Source organism: Anser cygnoides, chromosome 1 (assembly GCF_040182565.1).
Source record: "Anser cygnoides isolate HZ-2024a breed goose chromosome 1, Taihu_goose_T2T_genome, whole genome shotgun sequence".
Lineage (NCBI taxonomy): Eukaryota > Metazoa > Chordata > Aves > Anseriformes > Anatidae > Anser > Anser cygnoides.
The window spans coordinates 210,217,372-210,244,252 of record NC_089873.1 but is presented as its reverse complement, the minus strand read 5'-3'; the positions used below and the strand labels follow the sequence as shown (position 1 = coordinate 210,244,252).

The window sequence follows — 26,881 nt, the reverse complement described above, 5'->3', positions numbered from 1 at the left end:
TCTCCGGAGGTCTCAGCCCACTAACAGCAAACTAACACTTACCTATCCACTTGGCTCATGCTGTCACCACTTGGCAATGTGATTTTTTACAGGATTTTATCCTGGTTATGGTAAGAAAAGCTCCCATGGTCTTTTCTTTGCTTGTGGGTAACCCTAAGCCAACAGAGACGTGCAGGAGATCATTCCCCTTTCACTCGGCAGTATTTTTGTCGGTGATTTCTTTCTATTCCGGGCTCCCCTTTGGAACTCTTATCCAAGAGCTCTTGGGCAAGACCCTTTCTACAGACAGGCTCTCGTAATTTTCCATTTTTGTACCGATTTCGACAGGCCATTACAACCCCTGGAAGGCGTTCCTTCGCCAAATGGGGAGCAAACAAGTCCCGGGCCAGCTCAACTCCAAAAGAGGCGATTGGGAAAAGCAAACAAACAAACAAAAAAAAATTTTTCACCTCTGAATCTGCAATTTAAGCTTTCCACAGCTGAGAGTTGGCTGGAAATGTGAATTTTTACGAAACACTTGGTGGACTTGTCTCCTCGGGCCAAAAAGTGGCAGTTTCGCAGCGGCAACACCAGGAGCCACCGGTCAAAGTGCTGCCTCAGCAGGGCACAAACCCGACAAAGGCAGGCAAAAGTTGAAGCATTTTTGGGGGTGTTTAGGTGATCGTTGCTATCTGTCTGCCATGTATAGGGAGCCCACAAATGCTCATTGCTTTCAATGGGGTTTTCCTTGCAGTATCTCAAAGCGCTTCTCAGACGCAGGTTGGTTTTATTTCCTCCACATTACAAAAGATGAAATGGGGTTGAGGAAGGGCATAAGCCTGTTCCAGAAGTGTAGAAAAAAAAACCTTTAACAACAGGGCCAGACATGACCCCATTATAGGGAATCTGGTTTTATTTTGTGGGATTTGGGACAGACTGACCTGGCCCCATCTGTAAAAATACATAGAAATGGCTCAGCAGGCGAGTTAAGTTAGTACCTTAACTCCTAAATAACACCTGGATGGCTATGGATGCATAACTCAGCAGTAGATCCTTAAAATTCCCCATTAGGAGAACAAAACGAGGTTTTCGGGGTGGCTTGGGCATACCTGCGGGCTGTCACCCGACTAACGAAACCCAGAGGGCTGCCGATAAGCACTTTTCTAGGTTTTTCTCTTAATTTCGTGATCCTTCCAGGAACCCAGATCTCCCCAACCCCGCTGGGGACCCTAAAATCAGCACAGAGCAGGGCGGGGAGAGCACGGGAGCAAGAAACGGACCCCGAAACCCCGACGTGCACCCCGCTAACGAGGGTCTTGGGGGATTACCCCCCCCCCGATATGGGGTTGGTGGCTGGGAGAATGAAGCAGAGAGGGGAAAAACCTTGGGGTCAGGGTGCTCCCCCCCCTATAGCCCAGCGGTGCCAGGGCTGCTCCGCCCCTCCCCGCCTTCTTCCTCCTCCTCCTCCTCCTGTCGGGGCTATATAGGGATGCGCTCCCGGCGCCTTCCCCACGCCCCGGCGGCACCGGGCTCCCCAAAAAATCCCCTCTAGCCCCCTCTGCCTCCATCCCATGGGCTCGGCCAGCACCTGAGCCCGGCTCCGCGATGAAGACCATCATCGCCGCCTACTCGGGGGTGCTGCGAGGTACCCGGGGGGGGGGGGGGCGAAAAGGGGGTCGGGGCCGAGGGGATGTTGCGGGGCTCGGCGATGATTTTAGGGACCCCGTCCGTCTTCTGCCTGCCTCCAGGGTTGCTTTTTTTAAGAAGGGGGACGGGAAAAAGCGCTGTGCAATGCCTGGGGGGGGGCTCCCTGCGGCAGCTCCCGCCGCAGTTTTGCTTTTAAGGGACCTTAGGAAGCCGGGCTGCTTTCCTGAAACTGCTGCGAAAACCGGGGCTGCTTTACCTAAGGGAGGCTGCACCCTGCAAACATGTGGTACTTGCTTCAAAACAGGCCTTTCCTCTTTTATTTTCCTTTTTGTTTTTTTTTTTTCTGCTGGCGGTGGTGGGAAGGGAAGTGTGCCTTTATCAGCGCTGCCGGCAGAGCGGAGTGTGCAGCAATGAATTCAGCCCGGTTTTGTAACGCTGGCGCTCACATCAGCAGGTTTAAATCAAAATAATAACAATAATAATTTTAAAAAAGTCGCTATTTGTTAGTGCTTTGCAGCGAGGGGTTCAACGCTCCGTGGGGAAGCGAGGGTTTGGGTTGCAAAGCGCAGCAGAGAAGGATTTTTTTTTTATTTTTATTTTTTTGCTTTTGCACCCTCGGTGACTTCCTCGGCGAGCGAAGCGAGCTGGGTGGCGGCGGCGATACCCTGCAGACACCCAACGCTTCCTGTTGCAGGCTGCAGAGGAAAGTATGGGGCAGCCCAGAGGTTTTGCAGGAGGAAACTCGACAGTCTTTAGGGTTTGCTCGTCAAGGGCTCGTAGCCCTCCTCTGATCTTCTGGAGGAGCACCAGGGCTTGCAAGCAGCCAGGTTTTTTTTTGCAGGAGGGGTTTTTGCGGAAGCTCACCGAGCAACCCCTGTGCTGCAAAAGGCTGCAAGAGCAAACCGGTAGTTCCTCCTGGGCTGCAGAGACCTGTGCGAGGCTTGTTGGTTGAGCAAAAATCCTTCGCAGGGGCTGGGAGGAACTGAACCTTGGGGATTTAAGCCCTCTGCTCTTGTTTTTGCCCCGTGTCCTGCCCAGCCCTGCATGTAGGTGCCCAGCCCCGCATGTGGGTGCGGGGCTATGCCAAAAACATGGCACCCAGAGATGTTGGGGGTGCCGTCAGGCCTGACTGTAGGATCAGCCATGAACTGATTGGGAAAAGATCTGAGTGCCTTTCCCGTACCCACCTCTGGTCCCTAAAGCAACTTAGCTTGTTTGTGCAAGGAGCAGGATGAGGAAGGTCACCCAAATTAACAGCAAGCCAACAGTTAAACTGAGACCTAACTGCACGCCAAGCGCAGAGGATAAATCATTCAGGAGACCTATAAAATATGTAGGGCTGACCCGAGCCCTCAGCGGCCGCCCCGTTATGTGTTAAGGATGGATCTGGGACATGTGCATAATGCAAAACGGAGCGTGGTTTAGGGACAGTGATTGGCCTCATCTCTAGCTAATCCCGCTTAGTGGTGGAAAGCTGCCTTAGCTCTCCTCGGGTCAGTTCCTTCGAGGTGCCTTGTGGGGGTCTGGCAGTGATATTTGTGCTTCTTTCCTTGTTTCTGTGTGTGCTGTGGGATCCTGCAGCTCTCAGACGGGCAGAGGCAGTGCAGTGCCGTGGTTTGTGCACAGGACCTCTGGCGCTGCTCGGTCATGGGTTTTTACCTCTTCCACCACCTCCAGGAGTTAGAAGAAGCCTGTCAGGCTTCTCGCCACCTCCTTGGCCGTCCTTCCCAAGTCTGCTGCCTGTGCAAAGGCCTGCTGGCCTCTGTGGTATGAGCCGGAGCGAGCCACGCTGCCCTCTGCTCTCCGACATCTGGCTTTGTCCCAATGCCCAAGCACCAGGCATCATCACCAATCTGTCCCTACCCTAATGGATTGGCAAAGTGTGACCATTGGTGACCATTCCTTTAAAAACAAACAACCAAAAAAAAAAAAAAAAAAAAAAACCTGGGTGCTGGCATCTGCCTGTCCATCCATCCCTGCAGGGGACCTCTCTCAGGCACCAGCCCCGTGTTGGGGATAGCAAGGTCCTTGGACCAGTGCCTGGGGGTTGATGGCACTTTTGAGACCCTCGGGCTGGGTAGGAGGGGGCTGTCGCCTTCTCTTGCCCTGACCCACTTCGGGCAGAGGCTGCCGAGGCCCTGCCCTACTTCTCTGGCAGGGCAGCAAGGAGGTGCTGGCTCTCAGGAGGGATGCTAGCGTGGTCAGAGCACTCGAGGTTGTCCTTAAGCGTCTGTCCTTATCTCATGTCACCTCCTCTCCTTCCTGGGCACACCGATGCGATGTAGTAGCGTGTTCCCTTCCTCTGTCCTGGACAAGCCCTGCTGGATTAACCCCCACCTCAAACTCCTGCCTGCTCTGGGTCTCCTCTCCTGGTTTCCTCCCTTCACCCCCAGCTGTGACTGCTCGGACCCAAAGCCAAGCTCAGGGCCACCAGAAGATACGGATTCACTGCTGGATAAGTGTCACAGCAAACTATTTTATTCCCCCTGCAGGATCCCAGCTCCCTTCTGGTGGGGCTGACATAAACGGTGCTGTCAGACGTCCCCGCTAGCTCTGTCGCTGACCTCCAGAGACATTTACTGCAGCTAATACAGGATTATTTAGGTGCACATATAAGTGCCGTGCAGCTGCGTACAGGACAGGATAACTGCACCCCACGCTGGCTTTCCATAGCAAAGGTTTGTGGTGGTAGATGGGGAACCAACAAGGCTGGAAGAGCAAAGATCTTGTGTCCTGCAGCTGAGTCAGCCCAGCCCTGGAGCACCTTCTGTTGCTCGAGGGGTTTTTACAGACATCACATTCGATGTGGCAGCCTGCCGTGCAGGCTCCTGCTCTTGGATGGGAGGCTGGCTCCTCTCAAGTGTCCTAGTGTTGGTTTGTTTAGCTTAGTTTTGTCAGCTTCGTTGCTGAGGTTGTAGCTCCAAAAGTCCACTTGCACCTTATGCTCAGCCACGGTTTTCATCCAAACAAGCCGGGTGATGCAGCGTAACTCCTGGCTGAGAGTTAACGTGCTCGTGGTCTTGTAAACGTCGTGGTTAAAAAATACCCCGAGAGCTTGTTAAAAGCCAGGCTGTATCTGTAACGCTTCTGCTTCCTCTCGTCTAACCCAGCCTGCTGCCCGAGTGCCGTGGGCTGGGTTTTCTGGTGCCCATGTGTCGAGCCGTGTTTATTTCCTCTCCTGGAGCCTTTGGGTCTGCCTCGGTGCCTGGATAAATGGCAGCGCTTGATCTGCAATTAGCTGTGGTGGAAGCACTCCAGATGCTGTCCCTGGCTGGGTCCTTGCTGCTGGTGTGTCCCTCCTCCTCAGCCAAACCCTTCACTGTCTCCCTGAGCCCCTTGGTAGCATCTCCTGAGCGCTCCTGGAATTAAATAAACGCACTCAGCCCATCACCAGCTGGGAGATGGCTGCCTAACAGCCCTGAGCTTCTTCGGAAGGCTGCTGCCACTCAGCAGCAGCGAGGTCTCCTCCGGAGAAGTCACTTTTTTTTGGCCATCTCGCCACGTAGCATCCTCCCGAGCTGCCACCAATGGAGCTCAGCATCACCCCCGAGGCCAGGGATGGTGGCGTTGGGATCTCTGCTGCGTAGGAACGGGTTGCCAGGGGTGTGAGCCCAAACAGCAGGCTGTCCTGTTCTGGAATGGGCAACCGTCCATCAGGACAGCTGGAAAAGGTCCTGGGGCTGGCAGCAGAGGAAGATGGGGGGGCTGCGTTGCCCCAGGATTAAACATCTTCCCTGGGGAAAGGACTGATGCGGATGGATGCCAAAGGCTGGGGGGTGTGCTGTCCTTCTGCCTCAAGGTTCATCACGGGTATGTCTAATAGGCCTTATTAAACTTGGTTATGAAGCTAATGAGCCCCCTGATGATTAGAGAAATTGCATCTCCTTTGCTTGTTTACCCTTTGGGTTTTTGATTTGTGAACAGTGCTGGGTGTCGGCCTTCCTGGGAAGGAAGGGGTTTCCTTCAAGAGCTGCACCCAGGTACCAGTGTGGGATTTTTTCCCTGAGTTTAGTCCCAAAGCCACGTCTCTAACTCGTCAAAGCTCTTTTGCTCCATGCCAGGTCTGGAGCATCTTCTCCAGCATGCCTGCTGGCTGCTGAGGCTGGCAGAAAGAAGGTGGGGGCTGCAAACCCCACGTGTGAAGCCTCCTTATCCTTAACCAGGAATTTAGTGTTAATGTAACGTGGATGCCCGTGGTATCTACTGGATCTTCTGGCGTTGGGAAGCTTGACTGCTGCTGAGGATGTTTTTGCTTTCAGCAAATAGCTGCCCCAGGGCACCACTTGTCCAAGGCAGGTGCTCAGCAGCCTGCTCAGAGCTGTTGAACCTCTGCCTTCCCTCTGCAGGAGCTGAATGCTTGATGTGGTTCGAGAAATTAGACGAGAGATTGACTTCTGCTACCCAGTCTGGTCTATTTGTGGGGCTAGCGATGCCTACAATTTGTTAAGCATCTAGAAAATGCTGCAGTCCGCATTCATTTGGAGGGTTAAACAGTTGTTTTCTCCAGGGGAAGGGGATTTAGGCGATCCAGGGCTGGAGTGTTGGGTTCCTCAGTCCAAAGATGTTTCAGTACTGTAGCTGCAGGTACTGGAAGGATCAATTACATGGAGCTGGGCTTTCGTTATGGGTCACAAACCAGCTCTAAGACTTTGGGCTTATTTTGAGGATGTAGTGGTGTCACTGGCCGTATCCCTAAAAGCTTTGCTCCTGGAAACAGACTGGCCAGACCTCATTGCGTTTCCTTCTAGCTGGGAAACTCTCCACTGTGAAGAGAAAGGTACTGGTGACAGCATGCTTAACCTCACCTGGGAAATGGGTTTAGTTATTGCTAGGAAAAAAGAAAAAAAAGCTCTTTTGACAGCTGTGCAATAGGAATGTATAACTGCAGAGATGCAGCTTGCTTGATACTGAGTTCAGGTGGAAATCCAGATTAAATATCACCTAGGCAGGAGTGAGCTGGCACTGAATTTAGGCTGCAGCTCCCTGTTGGTGTCCTTTAGTAGCAGAAATACTCGGGAAGGCAGCTCTCAGTCCTCAGGACCATGTGCAGGCTGAGAGGCACTGAAGAGGAGCAGCAAAAGGAGCTGCAAGCCTGGGGCAGGAGATCTGCAGGTGCAGCCACGGTGCCTTAATCCTGCTGCCTACACTACCAGCAAGAGTTAGCAAAGGTGGTAGAGGTGTTTTGCATAGTTAAAGCATGCATTAGTGAAGCTTTCTTTGTAGAAGCTACCACAGCTCTAGAGGCTCTTCTCAGCCAGATTCTTACTGCATGAGCTGTGGTCCCCACCACCAGCAGCAGCGGCAGCAAGAGCAAGAATTGAATGCATTTAACGTAATAGCTGCTTAGCAGCACTGCAGCCCTTCTAATAACAGGGAAGAAAGGGAAATATGTAAACACGCCTCCCGACTTGCTCATAGGCCAGCAGCTGGATTTGCATTTTAGCCTGTAATTAGGGTGCTCGTAAAACACAGTAATGAAGAGAAGTGAAGGAAAACCCACTTGCAGGTGCTTCTTCGTGGAGGTTGTCTGCAAACCCTGCAGTGAGAGGTTCCTCAGACAGAAACCAGGTCTTTCAGTTCAGTTTTTGACTAGGCTTCTCCCCACTTGAGCGGTTGAAAACTCTGAAAAGTGGCTTTCAATCCTCCTTCCCCCTGTACTGGTTCAGAAATATGCTGGTAGTTTGCCTTGCCCTTGGAGCTGTGGATCCCTGAGGTCTTGGGCTTCAGGAGGCTGGAGAGCAGAGCTTGCCTTGGGCACGTGCCTGATGAGGAATAGCTCAGACCACAGCCTGCGTGCGCTTGCCTGTGATTTGGGATGTCAGAGCTTTATTTTAGGATAAAAACTCTCATGGTTTTCCCTGTTACCAAACACCGCTGCCAGGAGCTGGCAGTTTGCAGCAGGGGTGTGTGCTGTGACGTGTTAGCGCCCTCTGAGCTTTCATGGCCAGGTGAGCTGGAGGCTTGCTCAGGTGGGAACTGACGTTACCCATTAAATCCCTGCCAACATCCCCAAAACAGCTGCATGTTTGCAGATGGCAGCGCTTCCAAGGTGCTTAAACTCCCTGGGAAATGTCAGCCCCTGACAAGCCTTGCTCCAAAAGCAAACTGCACAGATACTGATTTTAAAAGTCTGATTTGAGAGTATAACATTGCAATCTTTACTCACCTGTAAAAGCAGTGCCTGTGCTTGGTACACAAATGTAACTTGACTTTTATGCTTTCCCTAGGTACAGGGTCAAGCATTCTTTCTGCTCTGCAGGATTTGTTCTGGCTATCCAAATCCAAAGTAGAGAAACAACTGCAGATCATCTCCGTGCTGCAATGGGTCCTCACGTTCCTTATCATGGGTGAGTAGCACTGTGTGGCCTGAAGCAAAACCTTTTGGCTTTTAATGCAGAAAATGTTGACTTTAACATAACTTTCAGTGGCTGAGGACAGTTTCTGGGGCACGTGGCTATTGCAGAGCACATTCGGGGTGATATTTTGGCAAGGATGAATTTGCCTGGCTCTGGAAAAATCACAGAAGCCGTAGATGTCCTTGATGCCTACCATACAAGCAAGACTGAATTCAAGTGCAGAAACGAGCTGACTGCAGTCAGTCAAGCAAGTCTTGCCGTTCCTTTCCCGATAATTTGTGATAAAAGCCCAATATTTGTGGGTGGGATCTCTGGCAACCTGGTGGGATGGTTGGTGTAGAGCTGGTGTAACGAGCAGCAGGTTCGTGTAGGTGAGGAAGAAACTCCTGTGGTGTATGGCCACGACGAAATCTTGGTGCTGGTGGAGTTTTTACTCTTGCCTGGTAAAGCAGCTGGATATATGAGAAAAGAAACGCTTGCAGACACCAAAAATTGGGTGTTTGTGCACATTCTTCAAAGCAGGTAGCCTTGGAGGAAGCTCTCTCAGTCCCAGATCGTGATTTTTTTTAGCTAAATCTGATTTGATTGAGGATTAATGACATCAGGTTGAGACTAAGACTTCATTACGGAAGGGTCAAAAGGCAAGGGGCTCTCAGTGCAAGGGTAAATGCCCTCTGCAGCCCAGAACCTGACACCACTTGGTTTTCTTCTTTCTTTGCCCTGTCCAGGTATTGCTTGCACTTTAATCCTCATGTACATACTGTGCACAGATTGCTGGGCGATCGCTGCTCTATATTTAGCCTGGCTGGTGTTTGACTGGAACACGCCAAAGAAAGGTAAATAAGACAATCGATCCCCGATACCTGTGTCCTTGTCTCCCTGTTTGGACAAAGCGGCGCTTCCTCGTAATGGGTGACTTCCCTCCTCGGCATCACCCGCTGGGAGCTTTACTCAGTGAAGCGTACAAACGTCAGCCCTCGGCAGGAGCAGCGACTGCAGGCTTCGTAGGCACTGCTGCTCGTGCAAGACGGTGCTCACAGCCCGTCGCTGCGATGGGTTTGAGGCTTAGGTTCTCACTATCAGGAAGATCTGTATCAAAATGAAAGATCTTGCTGCCCTCTCCAGCTCTTGCAAGGTGCAGGTAGTGGCACGGCCATTAAGATACGGCCCCCCTGCAGAGGCTGTGTTGCTGTGAATAAATGGGAAAGTTTTATTTCTGTTTCCTAAAAGCCTGCAGAAACCAGCTCCGAGACCCACTGCAGCAATGGCAGGGAGCTTTGGTGATTCCTTTCACGGCCACATTTAAGCAATGGAGATTTGTGCTAAAGACTACTGAAATCTTCCAGCGTTTCAGCCTTCCTTCCCCAAAGGGGAAATCTGAGGTTAACCTCGAGCTGTTTCTACCTTGAGTTGTCCGACACCCAACTACGGCAGAATACCAAGTCTGACCCACCCCAAATTTGTCATCAGGCCTTGCTCAGCTTGTTGAAGTACCTTAAAGTCCTCAGCACTGCTGGTTTCACCTGATTTTAGTGAACGGTGTAGGTGTCACACTCCCTTAGAGGAAAGAAGCTGTTGATTTCCCCAGGGAGGCAGCGACCTGCCTGGAGCCCTCTAGGTTTCTTGGTGGGTACCCAGGTGGAAATGGCTTTAAAAGTGTTTTTTTTATTTTTTTCTCCAGGTGGAAGAAGATCCCAATGGGTGAGAAACTGGGCTATATGGAGGTACTTCAGGGATTATTTTCCGATAAGGGTAAGCACCAGCTTGTCTCTGTGCAATGAGATTTTCTGGTTTAGACTCAGTTTTAACAATCTCTGTGAAGATGACTTTGGTCACTCGCTATTTCTATCCATGACACTGAACTGTAAGCAGGACATGGCTTATGTAGCATTGCCATAGCACTGCTTGGAGCAGCTGTGATTGTAAAAAAAAAAAAAAAAAAAAAAATAAAATTAAAAAAAAAAATCTGGAATACATTGGTCATGATGTTAGGATCATGATTTGCAGAAGATGCTGCTTCTGACGATTTTATTGCCAGACTTCTTGAGGCAATCTGACTTAAGAAAAAGGAACCTTACTGCTACCTCTAGCTTTTTTTTTTTTTTTCATGCTGCAGCAATCCTGCTTTGTGCCTAGCACTAGCTCTGGTCTCTACTTGTAAACCTAGCTCAGCTCTGGTCTGTTTACCAGTTATTCCCATAGGACAGCAGGGCGGTGGGTAAGAATAACCGGGAAGCCCATGCACCAAAAGCCTTATTTCATAGCAATCAGTGAAATTAGTTCTAAACTCTCTGGTTTGGGGTGTTGGGGTCCAGTGGTGGGGATATCTCCAAGTCCCTGGTTTGTGCTCGTACTTTCCCTGGTAGTTCAGCCATCCTGCAGCCAGGACAGGGCTGCCAGCCTGCTCTGGGGGCTGTCGAATTCACCAAAGGAGTTGGAAGGAACCAGAGGGCAAATTCAGCAAGGGGGGAACTTGATGCTCCTTTGGAAGGACACACAGGTGGAAGGACTATTATATAAGGCTGTTGGCAAGCGTTTGATCAGGCCGAGCAAAAGGGAGGCACCTTGGATGGCTATTTAACGAGCCACCCTGCTCCAAGGGAGTCCATTGCGTTGGAGAATCCAATTCCTGCAGGAAGCCAAAGCAGCACAGCCTGGATTCCTTCTTCCCAAGTCACTCGAACTCCCAGGGGCATGACTGTGCTGCCAGCCAACGAGCCTCTTGCCACGCTCTTGCTGCTCTTAATGGGTAATTCTGGCAGGTTTAGGTGTACGTGGAAAATATTGCAGCTGCACAGGCTGCCAGGTCGGCTCCATAGCTAAAGGGGAGCAGAGCAGGCTGTGGTGTGGGAGATGAGACTTTGAGGGCTTGCCACAAGCCTTGATATTGCAGAAAACCAAAGCAGGCAAGTTTCGCCTGGAGACTTTGAGCCAAGGGGGCCACCGGTGGTGGCTGGTCCCATTGTGTGACCGTCCCTTCGCGTGGCACCCATCATCCAGCCCTGTGGCTCAGCCCCACCGTGGGTATTAAAAGCTTAGCAAACACTGGGCTGCTCAGGTATGTGAACTCTGCAGTTTTAGGTAGATAAACTGAATTTCTTTGCAGTTTTAGGTAAATCCCTGCTAGTTCGCGCATTTGCAAGGTCCCCTTCTGGCTGTAATTCCCTTGTTGCTAAAGGGGTGGAGTTTTGCAAGGTTTGCAGAGCCAAATGGTAAACGGGAGCTGAAGGGCAGAACAGGAGGGATGGCAGCTTCTGTTTGGGCTTGTGGAAGGCCTGGGAATTCCTTGGATAAATTACTTATCTGTCTTCATTAAGTGGGAGATTGGTGTAGAGACAAACATTGTTTGAATCTTCTTCTGGCTGCAAAATTCACCTTGGCTGGATCCTCAGCTGCCTGTAAGGGCTCAGCAGGGCTTGGTTCCTCCCTTGGGCTGGCTTGCTGAGGTCTGCACTGCCACACGTCCACTGAGCACCACGGGGGCCAGTCACATCAGTGCCTCGAACAATTTTGCCAGCAGCTCTCGTAATGTCCAGCTTGCCTTTTGCAACCTCTGCATGCAGCGCTGTGCGCAGGTACCGCCTGCAGATTTCACCCATAGTCCAAAAAACAAATAGGAAGTAGCTTCGTAGATCATTTCCCAAATCATTAGAGCCACCTCCCATTTCTGCAGCACCAAAAATGTGGGTGTGGAGGCCAAAAGTCTGCTGTCCTCGGAGGCTGCAGGTCTGGGAGCTGAGGTTTCCTCATGCCAAGCTGCTTGTGAGCTCAAGCTGGAGGACCAGGCAGGATCTGGCCGGGCTGAAATGTAACTGGCATCCACCTGACAAAGCTGTGTGTCGTAACTTGGGGCTAGACCTGCTGCAGCCCTCCGCGGGCTTGCTTTACGGGAGTAGCTGCGGGAGAAGCAGGCTCTGCTCTGGTGTGGTTGTTTAGGATGACTTGGCTTGGTTTTACACTTCACTGAGCAGCATCTGCCTCCTGAAACACCAGGGCTATCGTACCCGGAGGTACCCAGGTCGTGTTTCGTAATACCAAGTGGGTCTGGGAACCAGCCTGAGTTTGCAGGAGCTCGTCCATGCTCGATGGGGCTTCGCGCGGCTGCTCCGGCGGTGATGAGCTATTTTAGGGCACCGGGAGCTTAAGTTCGTCTGCTGCTTAGTGGCTGGCCTTGCAGATAGCGCTTTAAGCGCTAAGCAGCGCACAGAGTAGCTGAGGAAGCTGCCAGGGAGCTAAATCCTGCTGCTGAACGGCCAGGTGGGACCCGAGCTCTTGCAGACGTGGGCATGGTGCTGTGCCTGACTCGACCCTGCAGAGGCAGGTGAGGTCTCAGCAGCTTCCCTAGCATCTTCCACCACCCAAAGGTCTTGTTTAGGCAAAAAGGAGCCCTCCCCCGTGCGTGTAGGAGCTGCCGCTGTTTATCTCCAGGGCAAATAACACTTCAGATAGCGATGACTGCAGACCTTTGGCTCTTGGTGATGTCAGGCATTGAGTGTTCGCCAGATGCGTGTGGCGAGACCTTCTCCATCTCCTGCTCAGCTGGAGGTTTTGCTTCCCGTGGGGGATGTAGTATGTCGGTGATATCCAGAGCCTGGAGGGGTGTCCAGGTGCTGGTTTGCATTGCTGGGAAGGGGAGAGCAGCTTCTTCCACCACGCAGCTGGGTGGGATGCAGCTAGCTGCAGTCCTTCCATCGTTTTGCAAGTTTAGTTGCGGATCCTGAAGGAGGAGCTGTAAATTCCTGCTTTTTGCATGCTTCAGCGGCTGCTGTGGCTGGATGTGAGCACTCACCTAAACAACTCGTTCATTCTGCTCTTTGCTGGCTCCATCTCTGCAGCCCCCTTTCTCCACGCTTGCATGCATTATTTACTCCTGTTCCTGCAGATATAACCGGCAGTGCTGTTCTTCGTCTTCGGGTCCGTTTGGCACTCAAATATTTAACTCTGCTTGGTTTGTTTACCCCGATTACACGGCTTTATGGCTCCTGCAGGCAGGCTTAGATCTGTTTGAAGAAATTTGCCTGTGCTAATGGTCGAGCAGGTGGATGGACCTTTGCTCCCACCGCGGTGTGCTCAGTCTCAGGCTGGGTGTGTTGGTGCAGTGGGAAGTGATCAGCCTCCTAAGGAAAGATTCGTTTGTGCTCAAGGCCAGGAATAAGTGCTTATAGCCCTTACATTCCTGTTTCTAGACCAAGTTTAGGGAGCCATCAAGGCTCTGCCTTTGCTGGCAGCTCAGCCCTGGGCTGAGTTTATGCAACAGCAGCTCTAAGCAACACTTGCAGGTGTTGCACGGGCAAAAGTGGCTGGTGCCTGTGGTGTGGGGCTGTCCTGGCTTGAATTAGCAGGAGGAGGATGTTCTCCATTATATAGATCAGCCATGAAACGTGCCCACCTTCTGCTGGCCCATCTCTCATGGGGCATCCCAAGCAGGGCAGCGGCAAGTGCACGGGACAAGCTGCTGGGGAAAAGCATCAATGTGAAAGGCAGAACGACTTTGAGCCTGTAAATCCCTGCTGGGAGCCTCGGGAAGGGCCTTCGGAGAGCGAGAACCTTTCTGAAAAGGCTCCCACCTCTGGGGGAAAAATCAGGCACGGCATTGCTCGCACCAAGCAATGTGCAGGCAGCGTGCTGCCGAGCACCAAGCGTATCCTTGCCAAGAGAAGCACAACTCCACGCCTCTGTAACGGGAGATGTTGGCAGACAGACAGACAGACAGACTGACTGGTCTGGCCGGGCTCATGCAAGGAAGGAGCTCCACGTGGGAGCCGGGTGTCCTTGCACGTGGCCGAGGGGCTGGCAGCAGCAGGACAGCACGCGTGGTGTGCCTCCTGCTCCGGAGGGACAAGGACAGCCCCTCTGCTCCAGGCACCTTCCTCTGAGAGCAGCGATACTCGGTGCAGAGGGAGGATGAGGTCTTGGGTCTCTCCTACAGCTGAGCAAGACGTGACGGATGGAGGGGTTACTTGTCATGCCATCGCTTCCTTTCCCTCCACTCTTCCAGGGAGAGAGGTTTCCAGTCTGTGGTCTTGGAGCCCAATTTGTCCAAGGTGGTCAAAGCAGAGGGACAGTCCCTGCACCCTGGGGATGAAAAGCGAAGTCACCTCCTAATTAAGCAAAAAGGGAGAGGGATAAAGGTGTGACATAAGCCATGAGGCTCTACGGAGCTGCTGCAACCCCAAACGTCTGCAGACACTTCCCAGAGCCCCACGTGACCCCAAATCAAGAGGAAAGTGTGCAGGGGTCGGACACCCAGCTTGGCTAGCCCGCTGCAGCTGCTGTCTTAAACCCTGCAAATGCTGCAGAGAGCAGCAGGAGCGTGGGGAGAGGAGGAGGGAATGGCATTTCTGGGCACTCGCTCAGCATGTCGCAACTGGGCTTCAGCTCCCCGTAGCATGATTCAACAAAACCGGCTCGCGTGCTGCTGCTGCCAAAGCACTTCTTGGCCACGGCGGCGGGGTACGTAACGCGCGGCTTTCCGCAGCGTCACACCAGGTTTTTTCCTACAGGGGCTGACACAAAGCGTGACCTTTGCATGTACAATCAGGGGCTGCAGAGATGGTCAGAGCGTCGTGCTGAAGGGCAGCCGGGGCTTGTAGGTGCTGCCCCGGTCTGAGAGCTGCTGGGGTGCAGCAGCCAGCAAAAAATGTTGTTATTGCAACTGGAAAAACAAGTAATTTTGATTTAAAATCCCTACTCCTGTATTAGCAGAGGAAACAAGGCTAGCATCTGGTTTTTCTCTGGGCTTTAGGGTAAAGAGTGATGGAGCAGTCCTTTAATTTGCTCACTTGCCCTGCTTGTATACAGCCAGGGAAAGATGCTCTGATGCATGGGACACTGTTACTTACAGGGGGAAGGAAATTCTCTGGCCCTAATGGAAACAAGGCATGCGTTGTGCTGTGCATGGTTAAGGAAATTTCAGAGTGTCCATGGTGTGAAAACAGAAGGGAATATTAGGTTAGGAACATTGCACAACACCAAATAGCATGGTCAATGCCACTGGAGTGCATCCTGCAGAAACCTGAGCGCTGCTGTGGATGGCTCGAGGTGTCTTGTTGGCTCTTTTGGCGTGTAGATCAGTGTGAAATCTCTTGAAAGGAGAACAGTTTCCAATGGTAAGCCTCCCCTCCATGCCTTTTTCCATCTTGGAGGGTGGCCAGAAGCCGTGTTAAGCGGTTAGGTCTCTTTTCAGATATTAAACAAACTTGCTCGTGTTATGGGACACTAATTATTTTTTTCCCTTCTCACTGGAGTGTGAGCCACTAACGTGCCGAGACGGGGCTTGGAAGGAGGCGTAGCCGTGGCTAACAGGACCATGAAGAACTGGGTTGGCTTGGACAAGAGGCTTACAAGAATACCTTTGGGAAGAGTGCAGAAACAAAGGGCACAGTCTACTGCAACCAGCCTTTGTTCCTGCTTGGCTGCCTGTCCTCTTAGTGACTAAGATCAGTCTGTTTATTCTGCTTGCTCAGTTCTAGGAGCCAAAGTCTAACCTGCAGCCCTTAATGCAGCCACTGAAATCCAGGAGAGCAATATCCTCAGCCCTTGGGCTGTTCTTGGTGGGAAGGGGGACAAAAGTGGTGGACTTGTACTGGGGACTTCTTGATTTATTTATTTTTTCAATTATTTTCCTTTTTTTTTATTATTACATTACATCTGCCTTCATGTGAGCTCACTCCATTTCTTTCCTAGCTGGTTAAAACCCACAATCTGCTGACCACCAGGAATTACATTTTTGGGTACCATCCACATGGCATCATGGGCTTGGGTGCCTTCTGCAACTTCAGCACAGAGGCCACGGGCGTCAGCCAGAAATTCCCCGGGATCCGACCGTACCTTGCTACCCTGGCTGGGAACTTCAGGATGCCCATTTTGAGGGACTACTTAATGTCTGGAGGTGAGTGTAGGAGCTCTTTCCTTCTCCAAACCATGCCTTTGCCCCTCTTTCACACAGATCTAGTGGAGGTGACACTGCCCATTGCAGGGGGTTGGAGCTAGATGATCTTTAATCAAAAGCATTCTATGATTCAAGTGAAAAAATGTGGGAGAAACCTGTACAACCCCTTCTCCCTGATAGCATCACACAAACATCACCTACATAGATGTCAGATGGAAGCTGTGAATAAATGCTCAGGCTGCAAGGGCTGTTGCTTCTCTGCATTCAACCTTAGTTCAAAGATATTCTGGTCCAAGGGCGTACTAAAGATATCCAGTAATTGTCTACATCTTTCACAGCCACAACTATGTAAAACAAGTCATCCTAGTTGGTAGTAGGAGGTATTGGTAGATGAAGTTGCGTTGTGTGAAAATATCAAGAATTCCCTAGTCTTTGAAACATGAGCTCCTGGGTCTCATGGCACGAGGCGGCATGCAGCCAAGCTTCATGGTGGTGGTAGATGCCCTCTTCAATCAATTGGTTTTAGATGCCTGCCAGAATTACAGAATTTGGGTGCTCAGAAAAGCCCTTTTCCTGGGAATATTCCTGTAGATGGGCCACAGAGAATAGGCAGTGATATAAACTGCTGAATGACATTATTAGGTGTTGTTGGGTTTTGTTTTGCTTTTTTTTTAATGGACTCCACTATTTTAATGATGGAGCATTCATAGATTATGGCTGGGCAGAGGAAGCAGCGCTGATAACCTCCAGAAACAGCTCTTGTGTGGTCTGAACTTCCCTTTTGGAGCAAGGGTGCTCAAGAGTTAGGAAGAGACAAGGAAGTAAGGTTTGAAAGACCGTGACATGAGCAATGAAGTAACCTTTTTGCTGCTCCTGGAGCAATCAATATATAATCAATACCATTTACCATCAATAAATGTACTTAAAACAGGTATCAGCCTTCTGGCTGGATCTTAACTCGTGGCTGGGAAAAGTGAGGAAGTAGCAGCATTTGGCTTGTCTAGGTTTGACAGTTTCTAGATTACTGCCTTAATTAAGTGAGGGAGAGGAAGACTACTTAGACGTGGTGTACAAAAGGTGCATGCCCCTGCTCAGAAAAAGCAGTATCTGAAGCAAGCTGGTTGCTGTCTGCCTGCATTAGATGGAAATATTTTGGGAATTCTGCAGGACAGCAGTGCACGAGAAGCTGGGATCTGCTTTCCAGACTATTGCACGGCTGTAAGCTTCATTCATCCATGCAGCATCAGCCATTCTGCTTAAAAAAGACCCTTTCAATCTGCACAAGGTGACTGGTAGAAGAAGTCTTGTGCCCATCCAGAGCCACATCCTAGAGCAGAAAGGGTTTCTTTTCTGGGGTAGCCAAGCCAGTACAGTTAAATCAGCGGGAAATCCTGCTCCCTTTGTACTTACTGGATTTAAGGAAGACTGTAGGTGTGATCTCTTGGACAAAATTATCTTTCTGAAAGCCATTATTTGTCTTTACTCTTCCTATACTGAATCTTGAGGGTGTCATTGCAAAGGCTTGGAAATTGTTGCTTGCAAAGTACTGATAGTTCTCTGAATCCTTTGTTTTGTGGACAAACCACTTTGAGTGAAATCCTGGCAAGTATTACTGTACCAATACACAACCTTAGCCATTTTGCAACCACTGTTGCATATTATAGTGTTACAGTGGAGATTAAAGCTACAGCAAGCCTCCTCTGAGGCACAAGGAGATGGCCAGAAAATCCTATATACTGTATAAATGTGCTAAAGAGCACAAGTCTGCACTCGCCACTTGTCTGCATGTCTCATCGCATTTCCTGGAGGAAGGATTTCCATGCTCAGTGCTGTGAGCAGTAGTAATCTCCTGCTGACAAGTGTGAGGGGGCTGAACATAAATCGGTGCTGCTGATAGCCAGGGCTGTGTCGTCAGTGAGCCTTGGTGGGCAGGGCAGAAGTACCAAGGCTCTCACAGAGTCATTAAGGTTGGAAAAGCCCTCCAAGATCATCTGGTCCAACCAGCCCCCTACCACCACTGTCACCCACCAAACCATGTCCCTAAGCACCACGTCCAACCTTGCCTTGAACAACCCCTAGGGATGGTGACTCCACCACCTCCCTGGGCAACCCGTCCCAACGCCTGACCGCTCTTGCTGAGAAGAAATGTCTCCTTATTTCCAACCTGAACCTCCCCTGGCACAACTTGAGGCCGTTCCCTCTGGTCCTGTCACTGGTTACCTGTGAGCAGAGGCCGACCCCCAGCTCCCCACCCCTTCCTTTCAGGCAGTTGCAGAGAGCAATAAGGCCTGCCCTGAGCCTCATCTTCTCCAGCCCAAACCCCCCCAGGTCCCTCAGCCGCTCCTCACAGGACTTGTGTCCCAGGCCCTTCCCCAGCTTCGGAGCCCTTCTCTGGACACGCTCCAGGGCCTCGATGTCCTTCTGGTAGCGAGGGCCCCAAAACTGAGCACAGCACATCCTACTGGGCGGCCAGCACAGCTGAGTCTTTCAGAGAAACATGGTCAGGGACAGCTGTAGCTGTGCTGAATGAAGTTGCATGAGTTTTTCCATCTTCAAATCCAGCCATCTGGAGAAAGGTCTGCTCCCCTGTGGCCTGGAGCTGGGGTGAGGTGGTGACCTTGTTGTCCTGTGTTTAAAGATACACACAAAGGCTTGCAGGCCTGCCCTGGGTAATTCCAGGGGACCCATTCATCACTTCAGTTCTTGGTTCAAGTGACTACCATGAGATGTGCAGAATCAGCTTCTAAAATTAAATAGCATGTACTACTGCCCTTCGTGGTGCAATGACCTTAAGTACTCGGCGCAGCTCGGACAAGTTGTGTGGATGGGAATGTAAATGATGGCATCTCGTTTTTCCTTGGCTTATGCTAGCCAAAAATGTGAGGCATGAGCAAGCTCAGACAGTAACTGTAGGGTAAAACCATGACTTTGAGGGGTAGAAGATCGCACTTCTTAATATTTTCAGAGCAATAGAGTAGAAATCAAAGGGTCCCTTTTTCATCTGGCTGAACGGGATCGCTGGAGTGAGGCCTGGTGCTTCAGCTTTGCAGAGCACTCCCTGCCCTGAGGTGCTGTGGGTGGTAGTACAGCCCTGTCCCTGCCAGCACACAATCGAGGAAAGGACCTTCCCAGGCACTCATCCCAGAATATGGACTTACCTGAGCACCTTGCCCTTCCCATGCAAGGGCTTGAGATGTTATTTTGGAAGTTTGAATTATTTTTCAAATTAATCCACACTAGATGTCTCTTTTTTTTTTTTTTTTGTATCACTAAAGCATCCTCACAGGCTGACTTATTCTACTATTTGGTTTTGCTGAGAAACTGGTTAGATTCAGACTTGTATCCATCAAAATCACACAGCTGCTTTGCCTCCACCCTAAGGATAAACCAGCTCCAGTTTGCATGGAGGGAGGAGGACTTAAACAACTGCCTTGTGTATCGCTAAGCACAGAAGGAAATCCTTGCTGAAATCTTGCATTTAAAGGCAATTTTTTGAGAGCTGGTGGTGGTGGAGTTTGTCTATGACCAAGTCTAGCGCTGTCCAGTCCTATTAAATGCTTGTGTAGTCAAGGAACAGGCTGCCTGATAATACACCCAGCCCTTTTCCATGACCACAGGGAAATTTGGCAACTCAACTAGAAGCAGAAAGTTCGTGCCTTGATTGCAAGGGTGGCTGGTGTCTTCAGGATCATCCAGGCCGTTCCTCATCTTGCAGCTGGTTCTTATATCTCCCCCTACTCTGCAGGTATATGTCCTGTGAACCGCGACAGCATAGACTACATCTTATCCAAGAACGGCAGTGGCAACGCCATCATCATCGTGGTGGGGGGAGCGGCAGAGTCCCTGAACTGCACCCCGGGGAAGAACTCCGTGACGCTGAAAAACCGGAAAGGATTTGTGAAACTGGCTCTACGGCACGGGTAAGAGGCAACCTTGACGCTCGAGCAGTACTGTTAGCATACAAAAAGTGGTCTCATCCCCTAAGGAAAATGATGTCTTGGATGGATACTTTCTGCAGTCTTGCTGTGTTGCACAGCTCCATGCCCAAAGCCTCAAACACATGAACCTGTCCCATCTTCTGCCAAGTCTAGCAGACTTGCCATGTCTGTGCTTTGTGCTGCAAATAAAGCTCTGGCCAATAAAATCTGTGAGTGTGCAGCCTTAAAGAGTGCACGGCAACGTGTGGTGCTGCAATACTGACCGCAGCCCAGGGGCACGGGGGTTCTAACACCTCTCCATCCTTCTAGTGCGGACCTGGTTCCTGTCTACTCCTTCGGAGAGAACGAAGTGTACAAGCAAGTGATCTTCGAGGAGGGTTCCTGGGGAAGATGGGTTCAGAAGAAGTTTCAGAAGCACATTGGCTTTGCTCCGTGCATCTTTCATGGCCGTGGCCTCTTCTCCTCCAACACGTGGGGCTTGTTACCATACTCCAAGCCCATCACCACTGTCGGTAAGATTTTGGGGTGAACATGTGTGCCTCCCTAGGTAGCAGCATACTTGAATCTGTGCCATATCCCCACTCTAGCTTGGTCTTGGGGTGTTGCAAAACTCCATTTATAAAACTCCGTTTTCCCTTCTTTATGAAACCTCCCAGCTCAAGTTGAGAATGAGCCACAACAGCTTCCAGAGGCTGCAAGACTCCCATCATACTCTGCCAGCCAGTTGAGCCAGTGAGCTCATTTTGGGCAAAATGGTGTCTCTGCTACCTTCTCTGCTCTTGGACAGCCAAAATCAGAAGCGGCTTGCCCTACTACTGGCAACGTGGTGCTGTCTGATAGCTGAGCCTTAATGCCAACCCTAACGTGTGCCTCTTGAGTCTTCCATTCCAAAGGAACAAGGCTCTTAGGGAAATAAGCGTTTCTTTGCTATTGTGTATAGGGGAAGTATGAGAACCGCAGCTTTTAGCCTTAGTTCCTGTTAATTGTGGGGGGATTTATCACTAGGCTGCAGGCAGCAAATGGGAATTCCTCACCATTTTGCACACAAGCCCTGCTGCTCTTTGTGTAGCTAAAATGGAAAACTTGAAATTAGATCCTAGTGGTGGGATGGTTTTGCTTCAGAGCCTAGCAAAACTGGGGAGGCAAACATCTACCACAATGGCAAGCTGTGCTATGCCAGGGTGAATGTGCTGAGCTAATGCATCTGTAGCCCTAGAGGACAGATCTCCAGGGCATACAGGAGCATTAAACCTAACCTGTGGGTTTTTTCCTTTTTTATCAGTTGGCGAGCCCATCACCATCCCCAAAATTGATAATCCATCCCAGAAGGAAGTGGACTTCTACCACAGCATGTACGTGGACTCCCTGATCAAACTCTTTGACAAGTATAAGAGCAAATTTGGTCTGCCAGAGACTGACGTCTTGGAAGTCAACTGAAGGGACTGGCTCAGCAGCAGCACCTCCTTCTCTCGGATTCAGCCCATCTTCTCCAGGAGTCCAAACCGTCATCATGCATTTGAAAGCATGTGTGGGTGTATGTGTCTTCTTAAAGAAAGTGTTTAAAGTATTGCTAGACCACTTGTAAAAATAATTATTAAAAAAAAAAAGTATTTACTTAAGATAAATCCCATTACAAACATCTTTCTGTCCAAAAGAGCACAACTCCCCATTGCTGTGAGGATTTGGATGGGGGAAATGATTGCCTTTGTAATCTGCTCTATAATGCTGTTGGATTGCCAGTGGTGGATTAGAAGCATTCCTACATCTACTGCGCAAGCTATTTTGGGAGGGCAGCATCCAGCTGGTTCTCAACCAGAAAGTAGCAGGCTGATTTGACCAGGAGAGCAGTATTACAGGCGCGTTGCACAAGAGCCATGCTGAGACATGCTTTACCTAGCACAAGGGCTTCTCTGCTTCGGAAAAGCCCCTTCTGAAAGCACCAGCAGGCTGCCAAAACCCAGGCAGGGCACCTACCCTGCGCGGTGCAGGGAACCAAAGGATGTGTGAGTCTAGAGGACCTCGATCCATACAGCGTACCGGATACTTTGGTGGCTGTAACTTCACTTCTCGTGTCTGGAAAGTCACTTTAGAAGCAGGTCTGTCCCAGGTGCTACTTGCACAGTGGTACGTAGCAGGAAAGACAGGACTCCTTCATAGCCACGAAGCTCCGAGGACAAGTTCTAGGAGCAGTGGAACGGTGCAATGGTGTGGCCCCAGTGTTGCAGACCCTTAGGGTAAGCCAGTAGGGGTAAATGCAGCGGGACTGTTCGTGTTTTGGATCCCAGAAAAATCATTTGGGGAAAGCTTAGGAGTAACTTCTGCCCAAAGATGGCTTTTAAATATTCTGTCCAGTGAATGTAAAGGAGTAGCCTTCTCACGCATAGGATCTGGTGAGCGACTTTTTAAAGTGTTTATAAAATGTTTACGTGGCTGCTAACAGTGCTTGTAGTGAGATTTCTTCAGAGTACAGCGTGTTTGTGTAAACCTGAAACATTGCACTACTTGCATGTCTGACCTGCCTTTGCAAACGTTCGGTGAGTGTATTTTGAGCTCTAAAATGTGCCTTTCTTCCATGCAAGAGGACGGTACTTCACATTCCTGGAATCTTGCCTCTGACGACAAACGTCCATCTGTCATATTTGATAGACCGTTGTATTACAGAGTACCGATTTTTGTACAAATTTCTAGAAATAAAACTTGAGCAAAAACAGCGGGCTGCTTTGGTCTCTTCCATGTTGTGGTATGTGGCTGGGTTCGTGTTACACCAATTATTTGTGTAATTGCAGCTGTGCCTGGGCTTTCATGGGGAGAAAAGGGGTTGGTCTGTCCAAAAGGAGACCCGTGCTTACCTGCATGATTCCCACATGATATACTCATGAGATTAAGAAAATCTTTGTGGTTTAAGAGGTGTGGGTGTGTAAGGAGCTACAGTTGACTACTTCCACCTCTGGACCTTGTTTGCTGAGCAGATAAAATTCATGCCCTATTGCTCCTTCCAGCAAGGGACTTTATTGCTGCTGCCTAGCGAAGGAAGAGCAGGATTGCATCCTCCCAGCTCCTGTCTGAGCGCCCAGCCTCCCTCCACGGGAGGTGCAAACACTCCAGAAATAGCACGCATTGCTGGTAAGTTCATGTGGGCTCTTTTAGTAACAAGTGAGGGCTTAACCTGTTGTCTGTCGGGCTGGGGGGGGTTGGTCTGTGAGCCTGTTATTTGCACGGGCTTAAACTCACTATGGTGACACTGCCGCTTTTCACAGTGAAAAAATTATTTTTTTTGCCTTTTTTCAGGCTTGGCCATAGGCTTTGAAAGCCTCTCGGTCTAGAAGATAAACCTGGCTGCTTCCTAGTAAATCTGGTCCTGGTTTCTGCTAGCAGATACTAACGCTGGGTTGCTGTGACTTGGCTGGAACGGCGCAGGGAGGAGAGCCATGAAACTGGGAGCAGAGCCCTGGGATGCTCTGCTGCGAGCCCTCTGCGTGACCTGGGGGAGGACGTCTCTCTCGGAGCTTTCTCAAAGCTGCGTGCTCGGTTATCAAGTTTTATATCAAAGCACAGCTGCTGCTTGCAAATTCTCTAAAGCAGAGGAGGGAGGGAGCTGCTCCAAACAAGGACCCACTCCTGCGCAGGGCTGTGCTAACGAATCTCCTGTAATTGTCCCTTCTGCAAGGCGGGGCCAGCTCTGCCCAAAACTGGCTGTGCTTGAAGGGGACACCAAGTCCTATAAATTAAGGTCTAACGTGAAACTGCTCCTGAATGTTATTTTCTAGCTGCTTACCACCCGTTTGTAGGAGGATTCTTTCCTTTGATCTCATCTTGTGCCCAAGGTCCGTGCTGGGCTCATGGTTCAAGCACTGTTCTGAGCTGATCTCGTGAACAAATGACGCCCTCTGAGCTGTTTGTTTTTTCTGCAGTCAGTTTTCCCTTCTCCAGTGGATAAGAGCCTTATCTAAAATTCACCTGGCCTGTGGTGTTTTTAGGGATTTTAACTGATTTAGGAAAAGACTATAGGCACCTATACAGGCACCTATATCTCCTGCTTCCTCCCTAGCCAACACAACATGGGCACTTCTTGGGGAGGGGGTGCCTTGGGTGTACACAGCACCAGGTCAAGAGAGATGAAAATGTAAAATAACCTAAGCATTAACAGAAATTAAAGTTGCCACCTCTGACTCGATGGTGGCATGCCCCGGGTTGCTGGAAGGATGGAGATGGTGTCAGGAGCACTGTGCTCTTATTGCCTTCTTGTCCAGGCACCTTCTGTTGGCCGTAACAAGGGGTGGGATTCTGCTTCTGCTAGATCACATAAAGTTGTTCTTAGTACTTTTTTTTCTTTTCCTTTTTCCTTTCTTTTTCTTTTTTCTTTTTCCTTTTTCCTTTTTTCTTTTTTCTTTTTTCTTTTTCTTTCTCTTTCTTTCCTTTTTTTTTCTTTTTTTTTTTTTTTTTTTTTTTTTTTTTTTTGAGAAATGGGCATCTTTGCTTTCTGGCGGACCTGTCTTGCCTTTAGCTAAGCAACTTCCTTTCCTCTGCTGTTGTTTAGCTTGGTGTTAAAGTGCATTTGCACTTCTCTGGTGCTTTTAGACCTCCCTGCAAGAGTCCTGCTGCCCCCGTCCCCTCCCTCAGGGCTTTCTGGCTTCAGTCTTTCTGCCTCTTTCTTCACCCCTTCCCAAGGATGCTCTTCCCTTCTGCCTGGGGCTGGGCTCACAAATTTGCCTGTTCAAAGGGGAAGGAAAGCAGCTGGGGGCCTTTCAATCTGTTTTTGTCCCTGTTTGTGCCTCCTTACCGGCTCAAAGAAGGGGGATTTTCACTGCCACCTCTTCTTCCTTGTGCTTTTAAGTAGCTTATGTCCTTTGCCTCAAATCAGAGCCCTCCCTCCAGCAAACAGAGCTGGAGAAAAAGGCTAGGTGGCTAATTATATGGAAAAAAAAGCATGGGAATAGGATGCAGGCCACCCGCAATGATTCCTGCCTCAACCGCCAGCCATAGGGGATCCTGAGCACGTTACATAGGATTATTTAGCTGTTTTTTTCCCCAGCTGCAAAGCAGGGAAGTGATATTTTTTTATGGCGTTAGCATGTCAGCAGGAAAAATGGTGGGATGTCACAACTTGGTTTGAGACTCTCATTAACTCGGGCAGGATAAACTAAAGTGTCATTTGCAGGGCATGGCCGTTTGGGTTTAAGGATCTTTTTTATTAGGTCTGGAAACAGAGCAGGGACTGAGGAAAGGGGTGGGAAAAATAAAAAAAAAAAAAAAAAAAAAAAAAAAAAAAGAGAGGACATGCTGCCCTCCAGAGGTGCCTGTCAGTAACTCCACGATAAGAAAAAAGCATTTTGGGGAAATGCCAGGTAGTAATGCCGAGAAACCACGAAGCCAGCCTGGAATGGCTTTGTACTAGGCGGAGGCACAGAGCGGGAATGGATGCATTACCGTCTGGATAAATATTTTGTCAGTTTAGCCCAAGCAGCAGCGCCACACGGAATAACAAATGAACCTCCACAGCGCGAATCCTTCTGAGCTTCACGCAGTAAAATGATCCTCGGGAAAATGGTGCTAGTTGGCAACAGCTCAGTTAAATGAGGTTTTTCCCTTTCGGGAAGAATCCTGGTATGATGAAAATGGGCAAATTTCTGCCAGGGGTTCATGAGACCACCTTTTGCAGCTGAAAGGGCAAGAAACGAATAGGCCGATGCAGAGATTGCTCTGCTTTGTGGTTTTCTTTTCTCCTTCTGCCTTGGGAGCATAGGGATGAGGATGTTTTAACAGGCTGTAAAAGGCTTTAAAAGAAGCCTGGTGGGGATCTGAGCTCTGTGCATGGCCTGATCATTGACTGATCCTCTTTTTTTTTTTCCTAGATCTGATCCACTCATGCTGGCTGATGAGACATAGGGAGTTTTTCCTGGCTTTGCTCCATGACTTCTGCTGTGCCTTGAACCAGGTTACAGTGCAGCCTGGCCCTCCCGTCTTGTTTGACCCAACTAATTATTAGCCTCTGTGCCAAGATCTCATATCTGGAGAGGTGTGGATTTGACAGATGGGCCTCTCGGTAGGTAAGGAATTGGCTGGGTGGTCACACTCAGAGAGTTGTGGTCAACGGCTCCATGACCAGGTGGAGATCAGTAAGGGGGGGCAGGAAAGCCGGGGAGGGACTCTTTGTCAGGGCTGGGGGGACAGGACGAGGGGCACCGGCTGGAGCCTGGCAGGGGGGAGGCTCAGGGGAGGCGTTGGGAAGAAATTCTTCCCTCTGAGGGCGCTGAGGCCCTGGCCCAGGCTGCCCAGAGGAGCTGGGGGTGCCCCAGCCCTGGCAGTGCCCAAGGCCAGGCTGGGTGGGGCTGGGGGCAGCCTGGGCTGGGGGCAGGGGGCCCTGACCATGGCAGGGGGTGGAATTAGGTGGGCTTTAGGGCCCCTTCCAACCCAAACCATTCCATTATTCTATGATTTCATTTGTGTGCTATCCCCAAAGCATTCTTGTTGTAGGTTCCTTAATAAGAAGTCATAGTTCTCCCAGTCAGGCATCAGAAAGAACTGGAGTCATGTTTATTTCTATTCTCCCTGCCCTGAGAGAATGAGTTTGGGCAAAACTAGCTCAGTTCTCCAGACATTAAGTTCTCTGACCAGAATTTCTGTAGACACCAATAGCTGTTGCCTGTTTTCTCTACTGTCAAACGAGCTCTTCCACCTCGGGCCCATAATGCTGACAGAGCACACCAAACCCTCAGCCTCCATCCTGGCCACAGGTTTACCCCTGACCAAGTGGCTGGGCTGCTGAGTGTCTTGAGACACGTCTTGTTCGATGAAATAACAGGAGGGTTTGGAGTCCTTATCAGAACAGGTATCAGAGCCACAACATCCGTCTGTTCTCCCTCCTCGTCATGTCAGAGGGCCTGGATGTGCCTTCCAACAAACTGGAAGTAAATTGTGCTAAATGGGTGTATGGGTTTCATCAGTAAAGAGTCAGTCAAAATGTTCTGACCTAGAAATGATACCTGGCGAGTCAAAGATCAAGAAAGATTTCAGTACAAATGCTGCCTTGGGGATGCTTTGCAGCAAGAGGGCTCCCAGCCAACGCCTGC

The 26,881-nt window shown here is 50.2% G+C and overlaps 1 protein-coding gene across 4 annotated transcripts; it reads left to right on the top strand.

The window, feature by feature from the left end:
* Nucleotides 1–1,409: 1,409 nt before the first annotated feature.
* On the top strand, nucleotides 1,410–22,521 carry DGAT2 (diacylglycerol O-acyltransferase 2). 4 transcript variants are annotated; one of them, XM_048051076.2, is made up of 8 exons: nucleotides 1,410–1,624; nucleotides 7,854–7,973; nucleotides 8,711–8,818; nucleotides 9,664–9,734; nucleotides 15,669–15,873; nucleotides 19,619–19,793; nucleotides 20,121–20,323; nucleotides 21,094–22,521. In XM_048051076.2, exons 1-8 carry the CDS (start codon nucleotides 1,585–1,587, stop codon nucleotides 21,246–21,248), a joined length of 1,077 nt encoding a protein of 358 aa, XP_047907033.1. In that variant the 5' UTR covers nucleotides 1,410–1,584; the 3' UTR covers nucleotides 21,249–22,521. The 4 variants fall into 4 exon arrangements, with proteins under 4 accessions (XP_047907033.1, XP_066846122.1, XP_066846121.1 ...); XM_013191286.3 differs by lacking the exon at nucleotides 1,410–1,624 and adding an exon at nucleotides 5,236–5,436; XM_066990021.1 differs by lacking the exon at nucleotides 8,711–8,818.
* Nucleotides 22,522–26,881: the final 4,360 nt, after the last annotated feature.

Bases quoted from the DNA above. Each gene is read 5' to 3' on its own strand.
- DGAT2 (XM_013191286.3), top strand. From the start codon at position 5,376: ATGCGGATGGATGCCAAAGGCTGGGGGGTGTGCTGTCCTTCTGCCTCA. The intron at 7,974-8,710 runs GTGAGTAGCACT...TGCCCTGTCCAG, and splicing joins CCTCACGTTCCTTATCATGG to GTATTGCTTGCACTTTAATC. The intron at 20,324-21,093 runs GTAAGATTTTGG...CTTTTTTATCAG, and splicing joins CAAGCCCATCACCACTGTCG to TTGGCGAGCCCATCACCATC.